This window comes from Erithacus rubecula (assembly GCF_903797595.1).
Source record: "Erithacus rubecula genome assembly, chromosome: 6".
Taxonomy (NCBI): Eukaryota; Metazoa; Chordata; class Aves; order Passeriformes; family Muscicapidae; genus Erithacus; species Erithacus rubecula.
Window position 1 is genome coordinate 6,265,346 of NC_136688.1, and position 12,050 is coordinate 6,277,395.

At 36.2% G+C, this 12,050-nt stretch overlaps 1 protein-coding gene across 11 annotated transcripts in view; it reads left to right on the top strand.

Annotated features, from left to right (window-relative positions):
• The window catches only part of SOX6 (SRY-box transcription factor 6), a 369,092-nt gene that overhangs the window by 145,718 nt on the left and 211,324 nt on the right, over positions 1-12,050 (top strand). For all 11 annotated transcript variants that reach the window (XM_079307926.1, XM_079307922.1, XM_079307919.1 and 8 more), the window contains one exon: positions 8,912-9,122. In XM_079307926.1, the coding sequence (XP_079164052.1) occupies positions 8,912-9,122 (211 nt within the window). The remainder of the gene's footprint in view (positions 1-8,911; positions 9,123-12,050) is intronic.

A 12,050-nucleotide genomic window follows, 5' to 3' on the forward strand; every position in this document is an offset into this window, starting at 1 on the left:
CATCCCTTTTACTCTGCTGTTATTTGGATTCTCACAGGGAACCCCTGCAGCAAGTCCAGTCTAAACGATGGGTGTTACATACCTGGGACCAAGGGAAACCAAACACAGACACACACACAAATAAAATTAATTGTCTCCAAATATATGCTGTGTTTCCCTATACATTTTGTAACATCATTCAGAAACTCCCTGGATTTAGAAACTAATTATATCTCGTTGGATTTTATCTCAAATGGCAGCACTGACATATAGTTCATAATTACGTCAAGACTCTATCTTTTGTTGACTTCTTGCCAAGGCTTCCTACCTTTCCACTCTGGCTGCATGTACATCTCAGCAATACTGAGAGCAGATTTATATATGCAGCAGACAAATTGAGGATCTTTTCATACCAGATGTATTTGTTCCTCTAAAATAATTTTAAATCACCAAGTATCAGATTTTATTCATATAGCTTTAGCAAAGCTACTGTCTTCAGAAAGACAGAAATAGGTGATATCCTAAAGGTCTCAATATTTTGGTGCTCTGTCTCTATATAAAACAGGCACAATCCTGTTGCTCCCCCCACCTCCTGCTCCATGTTATTAACTTCTCATGCTGAAGGTTCTTCCCTTTAAGGAAAATAAACTCAGGTGTTTAGTGAAGATCATTGAAAAACATTTACACATGCTAAACACTGTGAATTTGTTGTTATATAAATTCATGGCTTCAAATTCTTGAAAGTTATAGATACAATTACATGTTTTGAAATTTTATTTTTGTTTCCTTTATGGGCTGAGTATGAACATATAAAATGCATCAAACATAAATGCCCTAAAATCTGGCAATTCTGTTTCTGCTAAATTGCTCATGCAGCTGTTATTTACATGTACAAATCTGAGTTTTGTGATCATCGAAAGCAATTCTACTCTGCTTGTGATATTATTGCTGCATGCCAGGTAGTGCATTAGAATTTTTATCTAACTAAAGAGATAAATACCTACATATATAATTGCATGGGTACAAAGTTTTGGCTGAAATTAAAGGACATGAAAAAGCCGAGGATGTGATATTTTATATTTCCATACAACAAACATCTATGAGAAATATATTGCAGAAAAGATAAAATTAATTATTTTTCAAGCATGTTGTTTCAATTCAGAAGGCATTCAGGTATGTGCTTAACTTTACTTTATTAGGACTACCAACAACTATAATGTTAAGCACATGTCTAAATGTTTGAAATATCTAGCACTTAGTTTTACTAGATTTAGCATAAAAAGATGTTAACATTTCACATTAAAAACAATAAAACAATTCCCTAGCAGTGTGCAGGATAATGTATTTAATGGAGGTGGTGAAATACAAAATTGAACTTTATTTGAAGAAGAATCAAATAATTGTTCTTGTTGGCATGCCTGTTATATTTGTTTTATTTTCATTTTGACGCTGTATAATTTTTCTTTTCCAAATGCATGGTCTATTTTAAACCTTTCCCTATATTCTAGAGTGAACTGTGGTTAAACAGAATTAATCATCACCTGAGTTCTTCACTAAAGGCTTGTGGTTTATGTTCATCTAAATCTGTAGTAATTTTATTCCTTTCTCCTATTTTAACATTTCCTGCTTTTATGAAGCAATTTCTAAAAACTTTTTAATTCACTTCTGTATATTGACATGAATTTTTTCAAAAGTAGAAGCATTAACACGTTCTAAATTGTTAATTTTTTTTTTCCTTGGGCAAGAAGGAATCAGGTATGCATGCTGATTAACACACTCCAGTCATTAACATGTGATTATGTGGGCTGCATATTGAGCACCTGCCAAAAGATAAAATCCAGCACTTTACTACATCTGTGCAAGGACTTTTTGCATTTCTTTTGTACTTTGACAGCTCAAGAAAAAACAGACTTTGGTATCTTTGTTCAGCATAATAAAACTGTGTACATAAAATATCTTCATGGAGGAAGGAAAGATACTACATATATTTATTTTAATCTTTGAGGCCATGAAAAACCCAGGGACTGAGACTTACACAGCACCAAGTGTAATATGAATCTCCTAATGTACTGTATCACTGACATTCATATACAGTTTACAACATTCCTGCATGTTTATAAGGATTATCTGTTCTGGGATTCAGCCAATGTTATTGTAATTCACAGCAATTTTATGTGATACCTTTATGTCTCATAAATTTCTTGCTTTTATTTCAATCTTCCAAATGTTTCATCAGTGTTTACCTTAAAGAAATACAAGTACTCTATGTAGCAGTCTGGTTTCCTGCATGCTTTCCTCTGCAAATGCTAAAAGGAGGACATAAAGCATGTAATACATGTCATGTAACTGTACACAGAGGAGGATTTTCATCTGCATTCGATATTGCTAAAAAACATAAAGACAAATTTGATTTTATATTTACAATGGACTTACTTATAAGTTGGACAATTAAGATGACCTAACAGGGGGAAGTTGGATATATACAAAGTGGTCTGGAATATCCAAGCCACACAATCCTTGTTTTATTTGGCAGCTTCTGACAAGCATGCATCACAAAATATGTGTCTTTATTTACCCAAGAGGTAAACAGTGCTGATCAGCTGGGACTGATCACAATGCTTCTCCAGTTTCAGTTTAGATGAAAATGTAAGTCTAAATAATCATTTTGTAAATGGCTGTCCATTACTTTTTCCTTAATAAGAGCATTTAACCAAAGTGCAGGGCATAAAGTCTCAATATTGTTGTGATTTATTACCAAACATAAACACTGGGAGTTAGGACATATGGTATTTGGATAATTAAGGAAATCCTTAGCATCTAATTCTTACAAAAGCACATGAGTTTGAGTATCATTTGTGGGTGAGTTGATTGCCATATAGAAGTGATTTGTTGTTGTATTTCCAAATTTTGAGGTGATTTTCTACTGTGGAGTGGAGCAAAGTTCCTGTCAGTGAGTTTGAAAATGCTGCTCATTTGTACAGAAAAAGGTTTGAATCACAAAGCTGAAAAATTGTAACATTCTGAAATCTATATACCCGAAGCTGGTTTATCTGGTTTGCTCCAACATTTGAGTAGAAAGGGCTTGCTGCAATTGTGTCATATTTTGCATGAGACAAAAAGTCCCTGCCCATCCCTTCCAAACAGCTTGTTTTGCAGTGGCCTCTTCATAAGGCCATACTTGGATTATGCATGCCTGATTATTATGGCATCTCATTTTTAAACCTTTGATCTAAAGTTATTTTCTTTCTAAATTTCTTTTTAGCTCTCAATTTAGCATATTATTTCTTGACTTAGAGCATACTGTTATGTTGTTTCTTCTTGAGGTTTTTGGATGTGTATAAAAGATGAAATACAAACCCTTTATAGATTGTATTCAGCCTATACTTTGGCAGTGAAATCAGTATAAGTTTTATCAGAGCAAATGCTGAGTTAAAGACTCAAAGCTTTATTCCATTACTTGCCATTTGCCCTCCCACTAGCATAATTTGCTGAGACTTAACAAATGATGTTCTCTCAATAGCTCATAGCAGTCATTCTCAAGCCTTGGATTTAAATAAATCTTTCTTAATAAAACTTTTGTGTTTTTTTCTTAATCAGATGAGAATTGGAAATGATCACTTAGATTTTTAATTTATTTTAATTCTATTTAATTAAATTCCTCAAAATGGGAAACCATATTTAATGTAGTGATTGGAAATGATTTTGTAAACATTTGCTTTCATTATATGTTAACTCCAGACTAGTTCCAAGTGCCAGCATGCCTCTAGTACTTGGAATCAAAACCACTCTGGATATCCAACTTTCCTGGGGTGTTTACATGTGTCCCATTCAATGCAGAGACAGATAAATATCCCTTTATAACAGAAAAGCCTCATCCACATGGAAATAAGCAATTCAGCTAACACATTTTATGTTAGTAATATTTGCTTTCTCCTTCTTGGCCATTCATCCTGTGATTTCAGTTGAACTCTTACAGAAACAGTTTTCTCTCTGGCTATTAAGTGGGATTGCAGTCGTCAACTTTCAATCAAAGTTGATCACAGTTATTATTAAATTGCTAACTAACACTGTGACCCTGATTTCATGCAGCCCTCAGTTTTCATTTTGCAAGGTTTCCTCTTTTCTCACCTTCAGAGAGCTCCAGAGGATCCATCCTTCCTATGTGAAATATAAATACTGCCATTAAAATCTGCAGCTCTGTGTACTTCCCCCCAGTTTAGACTCCTGACAGGAGAATCCAGCTCACCAGGCTGTTGGTCTGTCCTTAACCCTTAGGAGGATCCCAAACAGAGCTCTGCCCCAAGCCAGATGCCCACCTGTGACTGTGGTGTCTCCAAACTGGGATGTTGCATCTCAACCCCCAAATACGTCCCCTCACTTTTTGTACTTTGACTATCTGGAAGGAGGAGGAAGGAGCAAGATTACTGAATTTTTTTTTTTAGCCTGTAATCTTTCACCAACAGAACTGCAACTTTGTGCCTGTTTGCTCTATTCTGGAAGTGAAAAGACCTCTTAAAAGCTGACCAAGTTGGCTCATGGTCCAGCTTGCAGGTATTGCTATAAATATTAGCTTCTCAATGTGAAAAATACTGGGTCAGCTATCAATGCCTTTATTTTTGTCACTTAAACAGAATCTAAATACACAAGAAAATATTTTTTTACACTAACAAGGAAATTATTATTATTTGCTCAATCCCTTTTCAGTAGAACCATCTAAGAAACTGTAAGGATTTTCCTTTCTTTGTACAGCAACCAGTACAGTAACTTGGGAAATTTAGTGAATGTACTTGCTAAAAAATAGTTTTCTCAGGGTAAGAGGCCTACTGAACTATCTTCACATATTATCTTAGTGTAAAAGTTTTGAAGGAATTATTGTGGTGTGTGAAGAAAATACCATGTGTGTAGTCACAGAGTGCTCATCTTTATTGTTACCAAGTTGTTTATAATTATTCAGATTTGTTCCTGCCATTACCAAAGCTGTGCTTGGGCCATTCACAGCAACTCTGAAGGAAATGGCTAACAGGTCACTTGTTTACATCAGGCAGCCTGGAAAGCTGATAAGACTAAGAAACCTGTTGTTGGACCACATATATTCCAAGAAAATGTGAGGTTGGTTAAAGTAAACTGTCCCACTAACATGAAAAAGGCCAAGGATAGACCTAGGACAGCTTTTCCCATGTTGTGCTGGAACTCTTCATGTTGTTTTCCAATTGACATATGAGAAAGGTGGAGGTTTTAGTAAAAGTAAAGTATGATTTCATGCAGGAACTATCTGTCCCTGAATGAGTCATCCATAGTATTTTAGTGGTCTTGCTTTCCTACTTTTGAGTTTTCTGTCTTTTGTGCATTTATTTTTCTCCATTTTGTACACGTTGGAACTTAATCCTTAAGCTTTAGTGTCTATATAAAGATATATTAGCTGTTATAATAATAGAATTTTGTCAGAACACTAACCACAGTGGGTTGAATGGTCAGTAATGAAATTTGGTCTGTGCTAATGAGCTGGCAAGAAAATTTAGGAAAAGTGCCATTTATTTACCTTGATATGAAACCCCAACATTTCAAAAATAGACTCAATTTTTCCCCTGCTGAATAGTAAGCAGCTGAAACTGCTTACTGTTCAAGACTGAGTTTCTCTCTTCAGGTGTTGAGAAGTAAGATTTTCTGACTTAGTCATCTCTGCAATTAAATATCTTTGCAACTTAAAGTATTTTTATCTGACACAGGCAAAGAGGAAAGCCTTACTAAGGATAAGAGATGTGTCTTTATTGAATTGTTCCATATTCATATTCAAAAGGACCAGGTTCTCCTTTCCTAACCATGAATTCATGGGCTTGTTCTAATTTGGGAAGCATGGTTGTTCTTTTCTATCTGAACTCCAGACTTTCTAGGAAAAGTGTTTCATGGATTAGAGCAAGAGGACCAACCAACAATTTGCAGAGGTGATATACCTCTTGTTTCAGACAACACACACGATCCCCTAGACTTTCCAGAGGATACCTGGATGGTTTCGGAGGGTCTCTGTGTGCTGCTTGTGAATTTCAATGCTTATTAATTTTTGATAGCCAGCATCTGATGTATGTGACTGTTTCACTTTCAGTCTTGCAGTGGGTGAGATGCTGGGACAAGCCTGACATGCCACAACAAGTGGTCTGCAAAAGGTTGTAAGGTCCATCATGAAAATGAAAATCCTTCATAAATTTGCACCAACATTTACTTCATTTTCAACAAGCTGAATGCTGCTGTAGCAACTTCCCTTCAAATACAGTTGAGTCAACTTTCTAGAGAAAAAAATAACAGGAATACTTTTCTTGTCCCCTTGTGTTTTGATCTGTTTGATCTGTCTAGTTAGGCATTTATGTGAGGTCAGTAAAACCTGCTGTAGGCCTAAACAGAACCAGAAATATTACAAATGCATTTTCTGTTTTATTTTTCTTTTACATTTTAATTATCCACAAAAGTGGCAAGATAAAATAATTTATTAATTGGACAAACCTCATACTTGAGGTCCTTCTGCATCTCTTCCATAAATCTGCATAGTTTTTGTAAAGTTTAAACTTGTCTTATCTCCACTGTGGATACTGCAGTCTTTTGGGCAAGGAAAAGGAGGGTGAATGTGCTGGCTGATGAGGCAGGACTAGGGGAGTATTTCACTAGAGCAAAGGAACATTGTGCTGGACCATCTATGCATCCAGACGAGGAACAGCAGAGGTTATCAGGAGGAAGAACATTCCATTATTCCTACTTACTCCATAGATTTGCCTTATCTTCTCGTTTCCGGCCTAAACAATAGATTTAGTGTTCCTTGCTGAGAGCATGAAAACCCCTGCATTGAGCCTGATGGATGTGCTTCATGTACTGTGGGAAGATGTTGCTCTCTTGAGAAAAAACGCCTTTAAAATTAGTAAGTTGCTCTTGTTCTGCCCTTAAAGACAAAAGTGGAGAAGTATGTATTATTTCATTGAGGAAAGGGGTTATAGAAATTCAGGCTTTACATCTGAAAAATATTAAAGATGTGCTTTTCATCTCCATTGTAACACAAAGTTTTAAGAAAAATACAAAGTAGTTTTTGTTAGAAAGGGTTAAATATATCAAAACTTTCGATTTTCAAGGCAGATAAATAAGTTCCTCTCTGTACCTGGTCTAAGATACTGTTGTCTGTGATATTTGAATTCAGTGAATACAAATTGATGGAGTGAAAAATTTGTTAATGTCTATTTGTTGAAAATACGAGGATAAAATTTTTATTCAGTGTCACCTCTCTTTCTATTTGCGCCTGCAAAACCTCTGTCGCTCCTACTGCGTTGATGAGGTGCTGCTACCAGTGGGATGAGATATAGAGTCTTCTAATTTCCTGTCTTAGTGAATAAATACATTTGCAACATCCCTAGCAAAGGCTGCCTCCCTCTCCAGTGCTGTGCTGATCACAGACTGATGTGCTTGAAGAGGATCTGTCACCACCTCCTCCTGCACAGTCCCCAGCCCCGAGTCACCCGGCTGGCTCATTGTTGCTCTTGCTCCTCCTGTTACATTGCACAGCTACTTCTTAATCTGTTCCAGACTGGAGCAAAGATTTGTGTCTTGTGCTGTTGCTGATGGTTAATGTTTTCGAGTCTTTCTCCACGACACAAGTTTCTTCAGTGCTCTGAAGATGGGTCTTTTCAGCTCATAAAGTAGCAGGAATATTATTCTGCATTGCAAGAATGTTTTTTGACAAGATTATTAATTAGCCCTTTATTATTGAAATGTATTGCCACACTAATTGCTCTTAAATTTTAAACAAAGTATTTTTCATGGAACTTAATATGCGCATTAACGTTTCTAGGCATACCATAAAGAAACAAAAAAATCAGTAGTTTTTTTTCCCAAAATCTTTAACACTTCTAGCCTGGCATTATTAAAAATTGAAATAGAAGAGTAATTTTGGAAAGTGAAGTGTGTGAGAAATTTTTGTGGTTCAGTTTTTGAGGACAAATCCGAGAACAACTTCTCTTTTTAGCTGAAATTGTGAAAGCAGAGATGCGGTGAATGTTGCAAGTATGACTGGGAGAATGACAAGTCTGAGCCAGAGAAGTTCAGGAAGGGGTTCACTGTTGGGTGATATCACAAAATTGAGGAGAACTGCCATTACTCATTGCTTTTTGATGCTTTTTTTTTTTTTTTTTTTTTTTTTTTTTGTATAAATAAGCATTATCTGTTGACAAAGGAGATGAACCCTTTTTACTTCTGTGTTTTTGACTGTATAACACCTGATACATGTGGTCTTGGTACACAACTTGTTTTGCCATAACTTCATTTCCTTGCTCATTCTTGCCTATGTTTGCCTGAAAAGAAGATCTCCTTTTGTTTATTAGAAGCATTATAACCTTCATTCTTTAAGAAAAATTTAAACTTAATTTAAAGAGCAGTGAATGTACATGAATACACACATACCATTAACCTTATTTAACTGTGAAGTAGATTCCTTCCTCCTCGGTCATTGTTGGCCTAACACTTTCTCTAGTTTTAAAGTTATGCTGTTTTCCATTAGCTGAGGATTTATCCAGGAATAATTTGTCCTTGCCTGTACTTTCTTCCTTAGTGCTACATATATTGTCCTGATTTCAGGAACTAAAGAGTACTGTAAAAGCTTAATACATTTATTGTTAAAAAGTATTGAAGTGACTTGTTCCTGACCAGGGAAATGCTTGATAAAGATTATCTCAGGCATGAAGCATGAGTGTTAGCATGGAGACAACTGGACTTGAGGACTAAAGTGCCCGTGTAAATCACTGAAAAGAAGAAATTCAAATCATGATGCCCAATTTATAAACTGAAAGGAGATATGTAGCCTTGTTAACATTACAAATAATACTCTTAGCTTTTACCTGTCTGAAATCCTTTTGCTATGAGAGAAGAGCCCACGTTCTGACACTGTTTTGTTTCTTTGCAGGAGTCAGAGAGTAATAAGTTATGTTCCCTATATTCCTTCCGAAATACCTCTACCTCACCAAACAAGCCCGACGAAGGAGGTCGCGACCGCAGTGAGCTAATGACCAGTGTTAATTTTGGAACGCCGGAGCGCCGCAAGGGAAGCCTAGCAGATGTGGTGGACACACTGAAGCAGAAGAAACTAGAAGAAATGACCAGGACTGAGCAAGAAGGTATGCTCTGGATAAGACTGATGCAATTTCCTCACCCCTCCAATCCCATAATTTTTACGGTGCAAAGGATGTGTTGGGTATTGAGGGCCATAAAACTGCGTAATTGGCAGAGGCTAGGATAAAGTTATTCACAGGTTTCCATGGCAATGGTAGTTTGAGATCCATTAGGGATTTTAGACAAAATGCCAGTTTTTAAAAACTTTTAGAATTGTCTTGGTTGTGAGTCAAAGCAAGAATGTTGGATTTGGTGAAAACTCAACTCTTACTTGAAAGGTTATGATGAATTCTTAGCCGGCTGTGGAGTTGTGAGGGATATTCTTGAGTTGCATTTGTTCTCTTCCTCTTAGAAGATAAATGTTTATTTTTAACAATAGGAATGAATAAAACACGAGCTGGTTTGTTTTGCCTTAGAAAATCTCATCTTTCACCATTTTAATAACCCAGCATCTGTAACTAGGAGAATGGGAAACAGTTTTAAGTGTACAAGTACATAGTTCTGACCTATATAGCTAGAATTACAGAAGAAGAAAATTTTTTTAAACAGTCTCTTCAGATATTGTTACAAGTATTAAAACAGAGGTAAAAATGAGGACAAATCTTTGAGTTCTAAGGCAGTTTATGTAGCCAGTCCTTATTCAGATACTTCCACTGATTTTGTGAAGGTTTTGGCCATGGTAGGAAACAAACAGATTTGGAGAGTGAATTTATCAGTGTATGTGTGCACACAGTCAGGGCCCACCATGAAAATTTCTCTCCTTGGTAAGTAGAATGAAATCTCACTTGGTTCTGCAACAATACCTTTTAGTCTATGAGCTCGTACATGAGTTTGAATCAGGGAGGTTGTGAGAGCAGGAGGCTCTGAAATAGAAAAACAGGTGTGGAGGCATCTGTGTGGATTCTCTTAGATATTTTACCAGTTCTGTTTTGTGGCATTAAAAATAACCCAGGAAGAATATTTATAATGTAGCAGAGCCAAAAGGCAGTAGAACTTTGTGATTCTTTTTTTTTTTCTTTGAAATATGAATGAGTTCAGAATTATTTTGACTCCTTGGTTTCATGGTATGGTCACAGTGCACTTCAAAGACTACACCTTAAATTCCCTTGGCCTCGTGTAGCAGTGCAGATTTCAATTAAAATTGAAGCTGATACAATATGTTTAAATATGGGATAAAATCATGTAGTGATGGAAATAGGCTTCCAAATTTCTTGGCATAATTGTTAAATGCCAATGTGTTCTATAGGTGTCCTTTCTGAAGCTGGTGAAACATCTCTAAAGAGAGAATGTCCCAGATTCTTTACTACCATCTGTCTGTTTTCAGCTGTAAAGATCACTCTTTTAAAAATTGCTTTCTTAGATTTGGTGGTTAGGCTAGGAAAACTATTTTAAATATTACTTTGGCAAAGTTGTTTTCTGCAGTCAGTAGCAGTCGTTCGACACCCCATGCTAATCAAAGGTCTTGGCTCGTACTTTGCTGCGGGTGTGCTCAAGTTGCTGTTGATTATATTGACACCACAGCTAAGCCTTTTCCAGGAGTGTACTGGATGGTGTGCTAATAAAAATGTGCATCAAAAAGTTTAAACATGGTATCTATCTGTAGCGATTCAAGCATTTCACAGCTTATTTTTGTATGGGTTCTCAAGAATTTTCCGCATTTCTCCTGTATTAGTATACACTGGTGGTTTAAAGAGTGCAGAGCAGAGAGATCCCTCTCTCTGAGTCAGAGCCTTCCACACTATGTGTTCTCATCAGCTGAAATAAAGGTCATTTTTGATCTATAAAACAATCCTGCCTTTTATGGACCACATTATAATGGAAAGTTATTCTAAAGTCTGCCTGTAAGTTCAAAGGTATTGGACTGTATCTTTGTGTTTAGGTTAGGTTTAGATTAGATATTAGGAGACAAATCGTTGCTGTGAGGGTGGTGAGGCTCTGGCACAGGTTGCCCAGAGAAGTTGTGGACACCCCTCCCTGCAAGTGTTTAAAGTCAGTTTGGATGGAGCTCTGAGCAACCTGGTCTCATGAAAAATGTCTCTGCCTACAGGAGTGGGGCTGGAATTAGGTGATCTTTCAGATCTCTTCCAACCCAGGCTGTTCTGTGATGATTTTGTGGTTCTGCATTAAGTTCTTTTCCATTCATCCACTATTTTCTAGAGGAAAAATGTTACTTTTGTTTAATAAATATCTGACTGGTACCATATAAACTAATGCAGAAAAATAATTAATAGAAAGATTGGAAATTCTACAGGGTCTTGTACTTAGGAAGTTAAATGTTTCTAAACTTCTATGTAGGGTAGGCCAGGAATATCACAATTCCTAGAGCATATTTGAATACCTAATTCAGTATTCAGAGGTTTCTCTGAATTAGAAGTATTCTCCATACTTGTTTAATAAAAATAATTTCTGTTTTAACATTGAACTTTGTTTTAGCTCTGTGCAGTCAGTTGGAGAAATGAGGTCTGAGATTATGAAATTGTTTTGTCATTTTACAGTGCCTTTTGAACCACCTAATTAGTAGCCTGATCACACACGTGCCATAAATGATGCTCTTTAACATCCATTCTTTAAAACATGTTTCCATGAAGTTCTTTTCTTAACATGGTATGTCACCAGTGCAATTGAGGAGCTCTTTGTGTACTTAGTCTTGCCCTGTCACAAATCACCTAAATGGAAAAGTACCTGATTTTTTAAGATATAGAGAAAATAATATAATTGGTGTAAGGAATGAAGTGGGGAAAATATATGTTTTTACAGTATACTGTGGTGTGGGGCTTTAAGTCCTGCATATCTCCTCTAAAAGAGTGTAATAGTTCATGTTAGCCTCATTTATAGGGATGACCTCCTTGACACTGATGTAGCTGTGGGATTTGGGCTAACATGCAGTCATATGTCAAGTTAATTGTACAGTTAAACGTGGAGGAAAGAACTCG